The sequence below is a fragment of the Triticum urartu genome, chromosome 6 (genome assembly GCF_003073215.2).
Source record: "Triticum urartu cultivar G1812 chromosome 6, Tu2.1, whole genome shotgun sequence".
NCBI classification, from domain to species: Eukaryota; Viridiplantae; Streptophyta; class Magnoliopsida; order Poales; family Poaceae; genus Triticum; species Triticum urartu.
In genome coordinates this window covers 88685997-88703010 of record NC_053027.1, presented here as the reverse complement: position 1 = coordinate 88703010, position 17014 = coordinate 88685997, and the positions used below count along the sequence as shown (strand labels likewise).

Genomic DNA, 17014 nt, shown 5'->3' with positions numbered 1-17014 from the left:
GATTTTAAGTATGCTAGGAAGCTGGAAGTTGGATGTTGGAACAATGATTAGTTGCCCGATGATAAGTTCAAGGACTATAAGTGATGAGATGGGCCATAACCCACAGGCCCCAGGACCTGCCAAGAAGCAAGCACACTCTTGTTGAAGGAAAAACCCTGGGAGGAGTTACGATTTTATCAATAGACGATCTTATAGGAGTAACGCAAAACCTGGGAGTTGTGAAGAAACGATAGATGTTTGTCTGGCTTGCAGAATCTATGGATTATTCCGAACGCAGTTCCTGGACAAGAGAAATTCTGCAATGCTTGTGAGGATGACCGAGTGTTAGAATGCGAGATTCGCTAAACCGTATACAGGGTAATGATTTGGGTGCAGGATGGATTGATCACCATACCAACTTACTCTTATTGTTCGCCTTGCTATATGGGATGGTAAATCTGAGTGACTTACCTATAGTAGAGCGTCGACGATCAAAACCTTGCTTAAAACATAGAATGCTATAAGTATTTTCCCTTGTACAAGGCAGCTTTTGCCAACCGTAGGTTATACGGTGAGGATCAACCAGACCCATTTCGTGCAGGAGAAACCCTAAATTGTTAACCACCATGAGATTTCGATAGTTAGTTAGTATTGGCACCAGACCCGTCAGCTAAGAAGACCCAATATCGGAATAACCTTACCAAGAGGAAATGAGAGAAGAATTGAGGAAAAGGTTATGCCACTACCGGAAGAGCCCAGAGAAGGAATCATCCTTACGATCTGAGAAGACCGACACTGTCAAGAATAAGGATGGAGTATATGAGTTTTGATGGAACAGTAACCATGCTTCTAAGGGTGGCAGCACCCCAAACCCCTGTGATGATCTATGGATTTTGAGAAGACCCCCAAACCCTAACCTATTTCTTTCTAGCCTCTCCGAATCTCGAGGACGAGATTCATTTTAAGGGTGGTAGGTTTGTAACATCCCAAAATTCTAAATTTTGGAATGTTATAATAAATAGATAGATCGATTGATTGTTTGATTGTTGCGTGATTGATTGAGTGAAATTCAAACTTTTTGAAAATTAAATGAGAGGGAATAAAAGGACTTTTCCAAACTTTCATTTTTCATTTAGATCTCCGTGAATTCAAATTCTTTTCAAATACAAAACCCCCGAGAGAAGATGACATGACTTCTTCCATTTATTTAAATGACAAGGGTTTTTGAAAACATTTGAATTTCATTTGGAAAATATTTCCAATCCAGAAACTTTATGCAACTCAATGATTTTCAAGAGCGAAGGTAAAATGACTTCTTCAAAACATATGAAATATAAGTTGGGAGTTTCAAAGAATTTAATTCAAAACCCCTTTGAATTTATTTCCAATTTGGAGTTATTTGAGTTTTATTCAAATTATTTTTCTCCAAAAACAAAATACATGGAAAATAGGGTAACATGATTCCCTATAATATAAAATTGGAGAAAAATTAACTTGAAATCATTTTGGTATTTTTAAAATGTTTTTTGTTGGATTTTAATAGACCAGTAGCACTCTTTAAATTATCTGAATTTGGGTGGATTTTATTTGGCATTATAAAAATGTTCACGTTGTAGACAATATTTTTCTCAAAATGTTGATATATTATATGCCTATATAATATTTTTAGTTATTTTGTTTTATTATTTTATTTGTCTGGAAAATGTTTTTTTTAACTTTCCCCGACTGGGCCGGCCCAGCCCAGCGCCAGGCCAGCCCAGCCCGCTCCGCCTCGCCCGTCATCCCCAATGCGGACTCCGCTCGGGAGTCCGCCGCTGCGCCGCCACCTCGACGTCCGGGCCACCCGGACTTTGCGCCGCCCCTTGCCCCTCGCCCACGCCTCTCGCCTCCCCCTCCTCTTAAATACCCCGTCCCCTCGCCTCGCGCCGCTCCTCGCAGCAACCGCCGCCGCACCCTCGCACCGCCGTCTCCGCCGCCTTGCGCCGCTCCGCCGCTGCCGTCGCGCCGCTGCCGTCGCCCTCTGCCGCATCCGCCCCGCGCCGCCACCGCCGTTGCTGCACCCCGCCGGAGCCGCTGCAGCGCCGTCCTGCCTCGCCGTTGCCATCGCCGGAGAACGCCACCACCGCCGCCGTTGGTTTTTTTTCTCGCCACGGTTGAATCCGCGAGAACCGATACAAAAACCCCTCGGTTTCCTACGTTTTTTGGGGTTTTAGATTAGAGCGGTTTATTATTTTGTTAGTTTATTTAACGAACGTTTTCTATTTAGGTAGTTCTAGTGAACATATTCATTAGTTGACGTTCGGCAGCGAACGTTCGTTCGGTAGCGTTTCTCTTTTTCTTTATTTTAGTTTTCGGCCAGGGACTCATCTGTGAAGGTTTTATTTACAGTTTAGTCCCTAAACTTCAAACGATCATTACTTTTCAACCGTTTGTCCAAATCCAATGAAACCAATGCTCACGCCTTCGTTATGATCCCCTCTATCCAGTAAAACAACTCAAACATGTTTTTGAAAAGTTTAAAATTTGAATTAGACCAGATTTGAATTCAAACTTCGTTTGATCATAACTTGAGTTTCGTAACTCCGTTTGAGTTGATTCTTTTTGCAAATCAAAGCTCTTGACCTAAACTTTCTGATAAGGCCAAATTCACATAATTTTGGTATTGTTAGAAATTGTTTTATGTTGCAAGAGCTATTTGCTTGGTTTTGATGTTTTCCGAATCGACTTCTTCGATCTTTCTGGTCTTTTGAGTGATTGCTTATGTGTGGTTACTATTGCTTGATTACGATAGATTGATCGGAGTGTGACTAGTAGAGCTATCAAGATTTTTGAGTGCGAATCATCTTCATCAACATTGCAGGCAAGTTCACACTTTGATCATACCTCTTCCATACCCAGTTTTTATTGCATTAGATCAAACCTCCAACATTGCATGATTAGGATCTAATTAAATTGTGGGATGGGAAGTAGTTGAGGTAGTACCTATTACCTGTTTATTATCAAACCCTTGGGAGTTACTATTATGTTATGCTTACATTGTCATGTTATGCTCGTAGACGTGGATTGGGTTTTGAGAGTATTCATGACAGATGTGAGATTGTTAATTAATGGTTTACTTAAGGTGGCAACTTAAACACACATCTGGGTGGATTAAGGTATCTGGGTATTCCAAGATTGCCTGTCTAGGCACCTGGGTAGACCAGGATTGCTTGTTTTTTTATGGACTGCCACCCAGGCTCAAAGGGATCATGAGATTTTTCATACTCGAAACTTCCGTGTGCAGCCACAAGCTATTATGGGCTCTAGCATAGTTGATTAAGTCGTGCGAACTCTTACAGGGTAGACTAGCAGATGTAGGGAAAAGTAGGTGTAACGGTCTATCCGTCGTAAGGTGCTAGCGCTTCTGAAAGACTATGTCTCGGTCATCCGTCTTCTCAAACACCATGTAGTGCGAGAAAACAAACGGAGGCGATCGAGTCTTGTGGGGAAAAGTGCGCAAACCTCTGCAGAGTGTATAAACTAATCATGATTAGTCGTGTCCCTGGTTATGGACGTCTTGAGTATCTAGTACCTGGATTATCATGTGAATCTCATCATGTGACTTTAAATCATTTTGTTGGGTTTAATGATGTTACTTAATTGGGATTGAGAATGCTATCAACCATTCTCAATGATCGGCAACCACCATGATAGTTAAATAAAATTTATTTCTTTGTAGTAGGGAAAAATTGGCTTTACGCAAAACTATAACCATAGAGCTTTTCCACCAGCCAAATATGCATGTAGTGATAGCCTTTATTCATCATTCTCTATGGTGTGAATTTGCCAGTACATTCAATGTACTGACCCTTTGTGGCTGCAACGTCTCATGTTGCAAGATTATCTTACGACGAGTAAGTGATACGTTAGGGTTACGATTTCTACACTCAACTTTGACATTGGTGTTGATGGGAATCCACAACCTTGTTACTTCCGCTATTTGGATTGAGGTAATAGTATTTACGTTACTTTATACATGTGATTTACCTCTTTTATAAATCCTCGAGTATTGTGTGTGTCAGCATACCGATCCAGGGATGACACTTAAGCACAGAGACTTGATCCATTCGGGTCGGGTCGCTACACTTGGCTTGGAGACGCGGGCTGGAGCGAGCAAGGTTGAAGCCTACCACCCCAGCCAACGTCTTTCTTCTCCTTGTTGGTGTTCTTGACCTTGGGAAGGGCGACCTTGGTGGGGCGAGCGGGGGTGGCTGGTAGGCCACAACACAGGGGAGAGTCAGTTGGCGTCCCCAAACTGCCAGCAACTGGGCTAGCCGCAAGGACAAAGATCAGGGTGACTGGCTCAGTTTCGGAGAAGGGAGATGGAGGAACAGCTCCATTGTCTTGCACTGTAGGAGAGGACGAGATGATCTTGATGACATCTAGGGTCGTGGTACGGGGAGGTGTTGACGCCTGTGGAGCCGAAGCAAGGCACACAACTGCCTGTTGTTGCTTGGCCCCAAAGTAGGGAGCGATCCATCACAGTCAAGAGCCCTCGCCCGGCACAGAGGTGAGCTGAATCACATCACAGGAGGTCGATCGCGGCGAGGAAGGAGGCGAGCGGCCACGAGTGTCTTCGCTGACCGGGCTAGCAGCCCCTCCAGAGCACCCAGAGCGTGCCGGGAAGTCAGCAGGGTGGCGACGGCCGCGCCTACCAGAGGTTGGGATGATGGCGTCGTCCGGGAGGCGCTGGACCAACTTGTTGTCGATGGAGCGCGTGTCTAGGGCCTCGTGGCGACGGCGGCCATCGCGGCCACGGTTGTCTCGGCGGTCTTCTCTACTGTCTCGGCGCCCCTCATCATCACGATGCTCCGGGGCACGAGACCTACTCCAGAAAAAGTGCTCCCTCTAGGAGGAAGGCCGCTCGTTGCGTCCGCAGCGGCCATGGTCGCGGTCGTTGTCCCGTCTGTCTCGGTCGTGGTCGCGATCCCTGTCCTGGTCGTGGTCGTTGTTGTTGTGGCGCCTCCCAGCCACCTCCGCTCTGTCCCGCATCCTGGACACGCCATCTATGACCACGTAGCGGAAGGTGAACGGATGCGAGGAGCGAGGCCGCCGGGGCTGAAATCCTCAACGAAGTTGAGGTGAACCAGGACGCGCCACTTGAGTCCACGCCGACCAACAACAACGCTTGGGTCGTTGTTGTAACCCGCCGGCTGGTTGTCGGCGACCGTCAGCCGGAGAACCTTGGGAATGGCGGAGGAGTTGGCTGACCATGCCTAGAGGTCGAGGGAGGAGGGGTCTTCTCTCTTGACAGTGGCGATGTCGAAGTAGTAGGAAAGTGTCGGGGCCTAGCACTTGCGTCGCCACCTCGTTGCACCACACGTTGAGTGGCATATTTTCGATGCACAGGTGAACGTGGTAGTACACCTCCACCGGATCAGCGTGTGCCTCCGGCCTCCATTTGGCGGTGTGGAAGTCCAGCCCGCCATGGCTGAAGCGGCCCGATGACGTGGTGACCAGGTCGTGGTGGTGCTGGTAGGAGAAGGGGACGAAGGAATCTCTGGATAGTGCGGCACCACCTTGATGTAGTTGCGGTCGATGACGAAGTTGGTGGTGATGGCGTTCCTGACCTCCGCGACGTTAATGCGTGGGCGGTTCCCTCCAAGCCAAACCAGCGCGCCCAGGGTGGAGAGGGTGGTGGCGCTGTCCTCCATGGTCGGGGTGGAGGTGATGACCACATGGCCCTCCTCAGGCCGCAGCGATGGGTCTCCAACGAGCGGCATCACGGCAGCGGCGAGGCTTGGGTCGATTAAGCGGGCGACGCAGCTGATGAGGGCGAGGCGCCGCACGAGACCGAGGGCGAGGAGACAGACGGGGCGTTGCAGTCACGGGTGCGGCGACCACACTGCTTGCACACCCGACGCCTAAATGGATTTCGAAAGTCGATCTTGCAGTGGCCGACATCGAGGCATTGATGGCAGGTGCAAAAGCGGCGATGGACGAAACTTCTTCCCGTTGGAGGGGAATAAAAGCAGAGGCCCTTCTCTGCTTTGAATGCTGGTAGTTGGGCATTGCTCGCCACCAGTACGGCGCCTTGACGAGCTGCCAACCATTCTCGGAGAAGGTGTCGGGAGACGCGGCAGGCTCGGGGCTCGAGCGACGCGACGTCCACGCCGCACGTCGATGGGTCTTGAAGGCGCGTGCTGGAACAATCTTGAGGCATGGATGGTGCGCGCCTTGAAAGGGAAGAGGTGGAGTTGAATCCAGCACGACCGCATTCAAGGCAATGCGAACCGAGCGCTGCAGAACCTCGCCCCCCTCCACATCGGCGGCAGCCAACTGGGAGTCAACGATGAAGGAGGAATCTGAGGTAGCGGGCAGCCGCGGCGGCGAATCCAGATCTGATAAGCACGCGGCCAGCAGCGGCGAACGCGAGTCAGCAGGAGCGTCTCGAGGCATGAGAGGCCAGGGGAAGCCCGGTGGGGGGAGCGGGGACGACGGGGGGGTGGCCTGGGGACCGATCTGGAGCGGGGCTGCAACGGCGATGGTGGCTGCGGGCGCGGGAGCAGCGCGTAGGAGGAGCGTGGGCGTGGGCATGGAGTGTTCTCGACTCTTTGCTAGCACTTTGGGGGTTTACCTTTTTTTTAAAGCACCAACCGTAGAACAATCGTAGTTTTTTTACTTACATGGCCCCTTTAGGGTTTGATGAAGTAACTGGTCGTTTGGATATTGTTGAAGCCTTTGCTTGGTGCAAGCACACACTTATGCTCCTCTCCCTTATAATGCACTCTCGCGGCCTAGAATTTATGCATTGGCTCTTCATTATAACGCTTGGATTCCTAAGCGTTGTCGTATGTACATGTGTGTTTTTGATGTGTATATATGCGGTTCATCACCACGATCGCTATGCATCACCAGTGAATAGTGATGAGCTGCTCACCTGAGAATACAGTGATCACTACGCCCACGCGGAGTTGTGGCTGGTCAAACTTGAACGCGACGGACTCGTGCGGTGCGGCGGTCTCGGCTCTCGGCTTGGTCTGGTCACCTTTTTTTTTAGAAGTGGTCTGGTCACCTTTGGGCTCGCCCTTGCCAGCACGTCAGAGACGGCGAGCGAAACGAGCAGGGAAAAACAGAACCCGCGTGATACTGGGCCGTGGAAGGACACGGCCGTGGTGTTCTTGTCGGGCCTGTCGAAGCCCAAACGAACGAGAGGCGGATAGGCCTCGGCTGGTCGCCCGAGCGAAGCAGGTTCCCCTGCTCTTTCGTTTCGTTTAGTACCACCTCGCTTGCGGAGGAGGGAGAGGCGGTCGAGATAGCTATAAAAGGAGGGGAGGGCAGTGGGAGAACTGATATCTTTCTCGGCCTTTTGGCTAAGATCAAGTGTAGTATCTGTTTTTATCAGTTTAGTATTTGATATGTGGGCCATGTGCTTACAATGATATTAAATTTACTTTTTCTGAGGGAGGGTCCATCACATTGGCTTGTCATTGGGGTCCTCAGGTGTCGCCTGGGCTTTGCACTATAGCCTATGCAGGCGCACACCAACCAAAACTAAGTTTAAAATTGTACTCTCTCTTAACAAAGAGGTTTGTTTATACCCTCGTAAATCGCTACAGATTCAAAGTCTTGCGCCAAAGACTGTTAAACCTCCTCGGTCATCTGCACGCTCTGAAATCTGTTTCGTTGCAGCAGCTATAATGGGGAAAATGAAAACAACACTATTCTGAACTTGATGGAGCAAAGCTAGGATTAAGAACGTTGATATAAATCTTTGTTCTGCAACATTGCCACCTAAACAGGCAAGTCAAGGAATCCCAACAATTGTTTTCTCAAGCGCTTCCATTATCCGTGTGACTGTAGTGTCTGTGCCAGCCCAACTTCACAGAACTTGTTCACATAATCTTGTTTACCTTTGTGTAAGTGCGCGAGTGCAAGACTAACGTGTCAGTAATGCCGCAGAACAGAGTTTTGTATCATCTGCATTATATTATTTGTTGAAGTTTGACAACTCTTGCTTTCTGGCACATAGTTACATTTTCATGTGCATGCTTATGAATAAAGCCGTTAAATAAGATATAGACAGGAAAGTACAACACTTTCCACTTGTCAACGCACAGCAGTATATAGCAAGGATAATACGGAACATCACATACCACACCGGCCAGTATCTACATAACCCCACCACCACTGCAACTGAAAACAAAGCACTAATAGTAAACATCTCTTTTAACAGAAAAAAAGGTTGCCGCAATCACTGAGAGGAAAGAAGTGTAACCCGCTGAACTTTCACGTTTGGGCTACATCATCCTCTCAACTCAAAAACCAGTAACTTAATCCCCCAAACTTTGTAATACCGGACAAAACACCCACTAGCGCCCTGATTAGTGGGTTTTGACTATGGTTTTGCTGATGTGGCAGCGAGCCAATGCGGAAAAGTCTCACTGTGTTTTTCTTGTGCGTTGTGGCTAGCATCCGCGTACAAATTTGATCGGTGCGCTCGGCAAGCTAGCTGTTTAGTGCAATTAACATCTACTCCCTCCGTTTCTAAATATTTATCTTTTTAGAGATCTCAAATGGTTATCACATACGAATATATATAGATATATTTTAAAATATAGATTCACTCATTTTACTTCGCATGTAGTCACTTGTTCAAATCTATAAAAAGACAAATATTTAGGAACGGATGGAGTATCTAGCTAACTGCTTACACGCTTGGCCTAGCTGCTTACAACGTGAGGTGACCTCAGGCCAACTCCACCGCGCGACTCCATTTTGTCCGGCCCCGTCTGTTTGGGGTAAAACGGACAAACGAGGTGGCCCAGCGCGCGACGGCCCGGACCCATCTGGTCCGTTTTGTGTCCGGGCCGACCCATTTCGAGCGCAAACTTGCGCCGGGTTTGGGTCACGGCGGACAGCGAACGTCCGCGTCGGGGCCGCGTGGCAGGCGGCCACCTACCTCCCACCCGCCAACATAAATGCGCACGAGCGGGTGGCCTCACCTGTCATCCGCACAGCGAAGGGTCGCCGTCCTTCTTAAATGGGAGGCCGTGGACCGGTCGTCGTCCACAGTTCCCACTCCGGCCCCTCTCTGCCCCCTCGAAACCCTAGCCGCTCCCCGTCGTCCAACTCGCCGGCCGGCCGCAGCCATGGGCCTTTGGAAGCACAACCGCAAGGGGAAGCACGACCGTGAGGTCGGCTCCCTCTCGGGACGCCGCCGCGGCTCCGTCAAGAAGGAGGAGCTCGCATCACCGCCGCGCTCCTCCATTCGAGCCCCCGCGCCTGCCCCCTTCACTATCGCTCCTAGGGCCGCCGACGAGCGCAACCGGCGGTACCTGGCCGTGGATGTGTGCTGGTGGTACTGGGAGACGAGGACGCCGATCCCGTGGAGCGACGTGCACCTCCCCAACAACTGGCACCTCTCCGCGGACCGGGCCCCCATCCCGCCGGTGCCTGCGAGCGGCCGTGCCCGGTGCGATGAGAACGAGCGCCGCCGTCGCCTCCTCCCCTACGACCTATTCGACGACGAGAGGTACGCCCCCGACTCCGACCTCGCCGTCGCCTTCCCCATCTCCGTCGCCACCTCCACCTCCTCGCATGACAACGAAGAAGGAGGCCCGACTCATGGCGCGTGTCATGGAGGACTCCATGCACACGCACGATGAGCGCCAATGGCCGGACCTCGAGGAGATGATGGCCCTATCTGCGGCCGGCGACGTCGCCATCCCCGAGCTGCAGATGCTGCCGAAGGAGGAGGTGACGAAGGAGCCGCCGGTGGCCGCCTTCCACCCGGGCCTGGTTGGCCAGGGGTGGAGCTGGTCCTACACATCGGAGCAGATGGCAGCCGCCGTGGGGGGCAACTAGTGCCCTGCGCCACCGCGGTCACCGGAGCGCGACGCCTCGCCTCGGGAGGAGGTGGTGCAGGCACCGGCCACCTTCCAGCCCGCCGCCCCCGTGCACCGCGGACCGCCGGCCCATCTCTGGACGCCGCCGTACTACGTCGACCTCTGCAGCGACGACGACGACACCGGCGGCCACTGAAGACGGCGACGGCGACGACCAAGGCGTGGACGGGCGCGGCAGCAGCGCGCGGACGGCTTTTTTTATTTTGTTTTTATGTTAATTATGGAACTGGGCCGTTTAAGTGCGGCGTGAAACTGGACCGTTTTGTGGCCGTGACCTTTATATATGTTTTAAGTTTTTTTTAAGTACGTTTATTTACCTTTTTAGGCATTTTATTTAAGTTTTTTGTTTTTTTAATCACGTCCACACCGGACATGATTTGGGATGCGGCCGCGCGCTGGGCGCACCCACGATCCAACGGACAAACGCGGACATGGGCGAACGCATCGCCGCCCCAAAAGGACAAAATCCGGCCGGACGTCCGTTTGGAGTCGCGCGGTGGAGTTGGCCTCACCCGCAAACTGACCATGGCGGATTACCCGTGAAGGACCTTGGTAGCACCTTGCCTACCTCGAAACTGATGCCTTGCCGCCCTGCTCGTGTACAGACGTGCGACCCTTGCGCCATGTCGCTTCTCGTAGCCGTGGCACACCACTACCAGCACTCTCGCTCTAGACCAGGCTGCTACCAGGACCAGCGATCCGTCCTGCCTCCGCGCGTCGACCTCCAGTGCACGCAGGTGTAGCAGCCTCCCGTGCACCGAGCGGCTCCGGCGAGGGTGTTCTCGTCGCGGTCTCCTATCCACATAGCGACGACGACGTGCTCGTGGCCGCCTCCTGCCGTGCGTCAAGTGACGAGGGCGATGACGGGGCTGGCGACCGCCTCTCGGGCGTCGAGCACGAGGCTCATGGCCGCCTCCCGGGCGCCCAGCGACAACGGTGAGGGCTAGGCTAGTGTCGGCCACTCGTGCGCCTAGGGACGGCGGCAAGGGTGAGACTCATGGCGGCCTCCCGTGTGTCAAGCTACGGCGGCGAGTGTGAGGCTCATAGCGGCCTCCCGTGCGTGTGGCGTGGGTGAGGCTCATGGCAGCCTCTTGTGCGCCAAGCGGCGACGACGAGCACTCCACGCTGCCACTCCCGGTGTTCGATGCACTCGGAGCAGGGGCTCCCATAAGTGTGCTTGGCGAGGCAGATGGTCCTGGTTAGAAATAACACTTTGCTACACTGACATGTGGGTCATTGCACGAGGTGGCAGTATAAGTCAACCAACTAAACCGGGTCAGCGCATCACGTCGGCGAAACCATCCTCTATACCAGCTTGAAAGTATCTCATGGGGTGTTTTATCTGGTATTGCAAAGTATAGGGGATTAAGTGACTGGTTTTTGAGTTGAGGGGGTGATGTAGCCCAAACGTGAATGTTCACGGGGTTATATACACTTCTTTCTCACTGAGAGAGATGATAATAGATTAAAGCACTTCCAGTGTGCTACTGTAAGGCACTCTAATCAACTGAGTTTTCCATTCTGATCCTAGTAGTGAGAAGAATAAAATCCTAACGGACAGGGTAAGATGATCATCAAGATGTTATTCTGCCAACAGGAATTGTCGATTGCCTCGGAATAAATTAGTGCGTTCACTTTCACTTTGGAAATTCAGGACAGTGATAGCCAAATGGAATCCATCTCTTTACAGATCAAATGGATTCACCAACTTTTCCATTCACTCGGCCTAGCATTGTATGTTGTGCGTACAGTTCAGACTGTTAGCGGGCTAAGAACCTTAACTACATGTCAGCCTAAATCCAACCTGATGCCTGCAGCCTCAGGAGTCCCACTGGACGCATCGCGAGAAGCTGCAACTTTGGGGCCATCAGCACAGATGGTTCATTTCCATCCTATAGTTCCAAGTCAAGCGGCAGTCTATCTGCCAAAGACGAGATGCAGCAAGCCAGCAACTCTGCTCCAACCTGAATGCGACTCCTACGAACATCTCATGCTGCTTCAGTTATGCCAAATTCATCGGGGCTATTGCTTCTGAGAGCCTTCTGCTGGGGAGTGATCCCACAGAGGAGGCTACTATCCTGACGGACGAGGGTACTAATGGACAGAGGCGTGCTCATGAAAAACAGTGCTTGTTGCTCCCGTTGTCCATCTACCGGACAGCACCGGCGAGCACCAGCACCGTGTCATCACAAGAAGCGAGCAGCTCAGACGCCAACGGAGGCGTCGAGGAACCCCGCCATCGTCGTACGTGTACAGGGTGGCGTCACGATGCCATTCAATGTCGACAGTCTCAGCTCCTGCTGTGCTGAAGAACCAGAGCAGCAGCAGGGTGGAGGAGGTCGAAAGGAAGAAGAGCGAGAAGCTTGTGCTGTTCAATTCCATGGCTTCAAGCCAACAATGTTGGCTCCACAAGCTGAGTCCTCTTCTGACATAGGATTTTTTGTTTTCATGTGATCAAAACTAGAATCCCAGATTTTTTTCCCCGATAAAGGATGGATTTTATTGATTCATAACGGCAGATCAAGAGAATACAAGCATCACGAAGAACCTGTTGCTGGCAGAGGAAGCCACACAATATGTTTTCTATGATTGCGTTCTCAAGCATCACCCCCGTTTCATTTTCATCTCTTCATACAAACCACTAGACTTTCTCACACTACTAGTTCCAGTATCAATACCAGTCAGGCTTTTCTTACTAGTACTATATTTAGAGGCATTTGTTCCTCTGCTTGAAGTGTTTTCATCTCAAGTAACCATATAATCAATATACATTCCATCATGTTCATCCCTTAGCCCCATTTTCCCATTTGTATCGGTGCTTAAATAGCTAACCTATATCTAAAGAATTGCCATTGAGGCCAAATAGTCTCTCATGTGGGGTTTTGGATAGATCCCTACATCACCTTCACTCTACCTACCTAAAAGAGATTCTGGAAAAATTCCTTGATCCACAGCTATATGGTTCTGGAAAAATCCCTTGCTCAAAAGGGACTCAAAATGGTATAAGGCACTCCCACACCACTTTTATTGTAGTCCTCTGATTTTAACACAAGCCTTCCTGGCCTTCCTGAGTATCAAAAACTCCAGACCTTACTTCAAAACTTCAACATTATATGTCACCCCTCCTTGAGCAAACCAAAAACATGGGTATCATACAACATCCTAACTGAGTGAAATGTGTCTAAAGGTATTCCGGGTGTGTCGGTTGGGTCATACTAGTATCTGGTCCTAAAAGGTCTGACCTGCCCTCGCGCCGCATTGTCCGAAGGCACATAGACTATTTTTAGAAACATAATAGACCCTAAGTCATATCTCCAGCCCAATTTTCAAAACCATACAAGAAATTGATCAACCCTTCTCCAGTCCCCCTATTCGTCTTGGTTACTATCTCAGCGAACTATCTCAGTGTTGGTTACTATCTGAGTGAACTGGCATGGCAAAATCAATGTTTGTCCCTTTCCCAACATCTAGGCAATGCAAATGTCAAAAAAACTAAACATCTAGGCAATATACAACCACCAAAAGACTTGCATTTCAACGAGTATATGACCAGATTCAGCATCAAAATGAAACATGTTGCCCTTTGTGCAATGGTAATCGCATATACGAGTTTTAAACAAGACTTACACACCTGAGACATTCATATAAATCACACATGAGATGATACTGAGAGCAAGTTGCTAAATGACACCGTGTCTTTGTTTCAGGAAACCCTCTCTGGTTATGTTTGACCTGCCAAGGCGTCGATCAGGAGCCGGTAGCCCTCTGGCACCTCTGCCTGGTGTCCCACGCACGCAGCCAGAGTAGGAACGTCGGCCTTGACATCCAGGAAAGCAGCGATCTGGAGAAGCAGGTGGAAATCAGAGATCCGCTTGACGAACGGGAGATGCTTTGCACGATCCATGTGGCTCCTGAGAGCGTTCGCCGGTAGAGGAATTCCACGGTTTTCAATCGGAAATCCCATTGAGAGCGGGCCCTGGTGATCGGAGATCTTCACGGGCACCAGGAAGAAGTCGTTGTCCACCTCCATGGTGTCTTTCCCTCCTGCAATCACCTCCTTGCGCATCTTGGACAGGCGGGGGTCGTCGGAGTCCTGGATCTCCGTCTCCAGCACGCCGTCCTTGAACAGCTTGACGCAGACCTCGCTCATCTGGAACGCCTCGAAGTGCACGTCCGCCGAGCCATCCTCCCCCACCTCCAGCTTCACCACGGCGGTGACCCACTCCGGGATCCCGCCCTCTGCCTGCAGCTGGGCGGCCTGGACCACCTCGCTGTTGGACAGGGTGTACTCGCCCGTCTCGCTGGCCTTCCTCCCTACTGCCTGTGTGAAGACGAACCCTACCCGGCGCATGCCGAGCCCGTCGGCGATGGCGTCGACGCGGGCCTCCTCGTCGGCGTCCCGCATCAGGTGGACCACGTCCGAGGACCCCTGCTGCGGCGGCTCGTAGATGAAGTCGACCAGCACCTCCTTGGTCTCGGCGTCGACGCGGCCGTAGAGGAAGCCCGCGCGCTTGACGGCGAAGGCGAGCGACTCGGAGACGTGGAGCTGGAAGGCGTTGGCCGAGTCGCGGTCGAAGGAGGCCGCGGAGCAGAAGGGCGCCTCCTGGCGGGTGACCCGGATCTGGCGCGCGATGAGGTCGTCCATGGTCATCTTCTTGCCGAAGGAGCCGGCGGCGGTGAGGGCCCGGGGCGCCGGCGGCTGGGCGGAGCGCGCGCCGGGCGGGTACGAGAGGTAGACGAAGGAGCCGTTGGCGAGGGGCAGGGAGGCGAGCGGCGCGGCCGGGTCGGAGAGGAGCGGCGGCTGCGGGGCGGGGAGGAGCAGCGCCGGGTCGAGGGAGAGGCGCTGGGCGGCGACGGGCACGGTGGCGCGCGCCTCGATGAGGCGCTGCAGGTCGCCGATGGTGGCGGCGGCCGCGTCCGGCACCGTGATGCGGTCAGTGCCGTCGCGGCTGCGGATGCGGAGGATCATCGCGGCGGCTGCGGATGCTTTTTTTTTTTCCCTTTCTTTTCCCCTTCTGAGGGAAGGAATCGCAGCGGCTGCTTTGGGTTGGGTTCTGCTTGGCTACTTGCCTTCGGCGGTGGTGGGTGTATGTAGAGTTAAAGGCGCGTCTGTATGAGCCCGTGTCGGGCAGCAACATGGGCCGGCACGGGCTCTTTCTCCGATTCTGTGGGTGGAGTCCCGCTTACCTTCGGTTGATGGGTCGGCCCAGCAACATGCGTGGCAGGCACGCGAACGTTCTTTTATTTTGGCATGTAGTAGATGAGTTTTCTGTGGTTCTCTTATCATTTTGTTTTTGCAGCGGTTTTTCCTTAGTATTGTAGGGTCATTATGTGCTTTAATTTCTTCTCTGGGTTTTCAGCCTTTTTTGTCACCCTTTGCATTTCAAATTTGTTTCATAGTGCATTTTAGAAATATATTAATCATGCATTATAAATTATTTTCATTTAATAATTTTCACGAAATATCACAATGTATTAAGAAAGTTCACTGGATGTTAAGAAAGATCTTCATCTATACTAATATAAAAAAAACCAAATGGCAGATTCAATAAATCTCGGCCGTCAAACCATGTCAATCCAACGACTTATATTGCTTCAACGGCAAGCGCTCAACATGTTTAGCGTGCAATTAATATCATATCAAATATCAGCGTCTACTACTATTCATGTAATTAACACGTAACTGATATCATACCTAATATTAACTTGTAATTAATTTTCTCCTAAATATTAACGTGGGTTGCACGTATGCATTTAAAAGTAGTATATTAAAGATGCTCATCATAAATTACAAAAGATGTTCATCCTATATCAGTTTTTTGTTGTGTTTTAAAATAGTACTTGCCATGCATTTAAATTAATATGCAATATCATTTTTAAATGAATAATTTTTCATACATGATGAATACTTTTAGTACCCATTGCATTTTTAATATTAATGGGGTATATTATTTCAATACGCGGTGAACCAATTTAAAGTACGAGGCGAACATTTTTTTTATACATGGTGAACACTTCTTAAATTGTTGGAGAGGTGCTTGCTCGGGCTTTTCTAGCTGACTTTGTTTGCGTATACTCGAATGGTGGACGTTGTCAGGGCTGCTGTGCCGGCTGATACTGTTTCGTCCACTTGAATGTGTGGGTGTGGGTGTGAGCGGCGCCCGGTCCCAATTGTTGGAGAGGTGCTTGCTCGGGCTTTCTGACCACCTAGCTTTCGGGTTTCTTTGGCCGACCCTCTTTGTGGCCACCTGTTTTTTTGGCGTTGTCGGGTTACAACGCCGCTTGGTCTAGAGTGTTGTCACGCTAGCTGCTTGGCCTTTCCCGACTAGGTTGTTCGTTGCTCCAGGTGTTAATTGTATTGGGAAACATAGTACTCCCTCCATCTCAGTTTACAAGTCTTGCACGTGTATCTAGGTTGTCAATTTAACTTATATAAAATAAATTGTTTAACATAAAAATTATAGCATTAGAAAATAGAATATCTAAGGTTTCTAATGATATATTTTTTGTAATGTATGCCTCCTATTAAGTTGGTCAAATTAACGACCTAGGCACACGTGCAAGACTTGCAAACTAAGATAGAGGGAGTAGAAAACAAAAAAAATTGCCCTACGATCAATCAGGAACACTATGAAAATGCAACAACGGTTTGGATCGGATCGTTACCAACTCCGAGTTGAAGCGGAAGAAGACGAGTCGGTGTAGATCGTACTTGAAGTGCCTCGAAGCGTCGATGAATGATCTCTCAAACCGTCCACGAACAGTCCCTCGAACGGAAGACCAAAAGCATGACTTCTCCACAAATTGCAAGTGTATGGTCTTCATGATACGGCAACGCTTCATCGTCCAGATCTAATCATTGCCAAAGAATTAGAGGGAGAAGATTAGAACCACATCGGGCTTCTAATTGCGAGGATTAGAGGATCTAGGTCTAACTCTAATTGGATCAACTAGAACTAGAACTAGAGAACTAGAGAAGGCTCCAAAATTTGTGTGTCCAAAGACCAAAATCCTCTAGTATATATAGGTTGGAGGAGAGGGGAGGGGCACCACAAGCGGGAAAGTTTTCCCTTTCCCCTTGCGCCGACCAAGGAGGGGGAATCCCCCTCCAATTCGGCCTTCCTCCTTCCTTCCCCAAGTAGGAAGGG

At 50.5% G+C, this 17014-nt stretch overlaps 1 protein-coding gene and 1 non-coding gene across 2 annotated transcripts; one reads left to right on the top strand and one right to left on the bottom strand.

The window, feature by feature from the left end:
• The first annotated feature begins 7310 nt into the window (after positions 1-7310).
• LOC125517846 lies at positions 7311-7506 on the top strand. The gene has a single exon (XR_007287845.1). It is a non-coding gene; the product is annotated as a U2 spliceosomal RNA (small nuclear RNA).
• A 5870-nt stretch (positions 7507-13376) lies between these two features.
• Positions 13377-14944, bottom strand: LOC125514805 (NPL4-like protein). The gene has a single exon (XM_048680160.1). The coding sequence runs from the start codon at positions 14833-14835 to the stop codon at positions 13588-13590; it is 1248 nt and encodes a 415-aa protein (XP_048536117.1). The 5' UTR covers positions 14836-14944; the 3' UTR covers positions 13377-13587.
• Positions 14945-17014: the final 2070 nt, after the last annotated feature.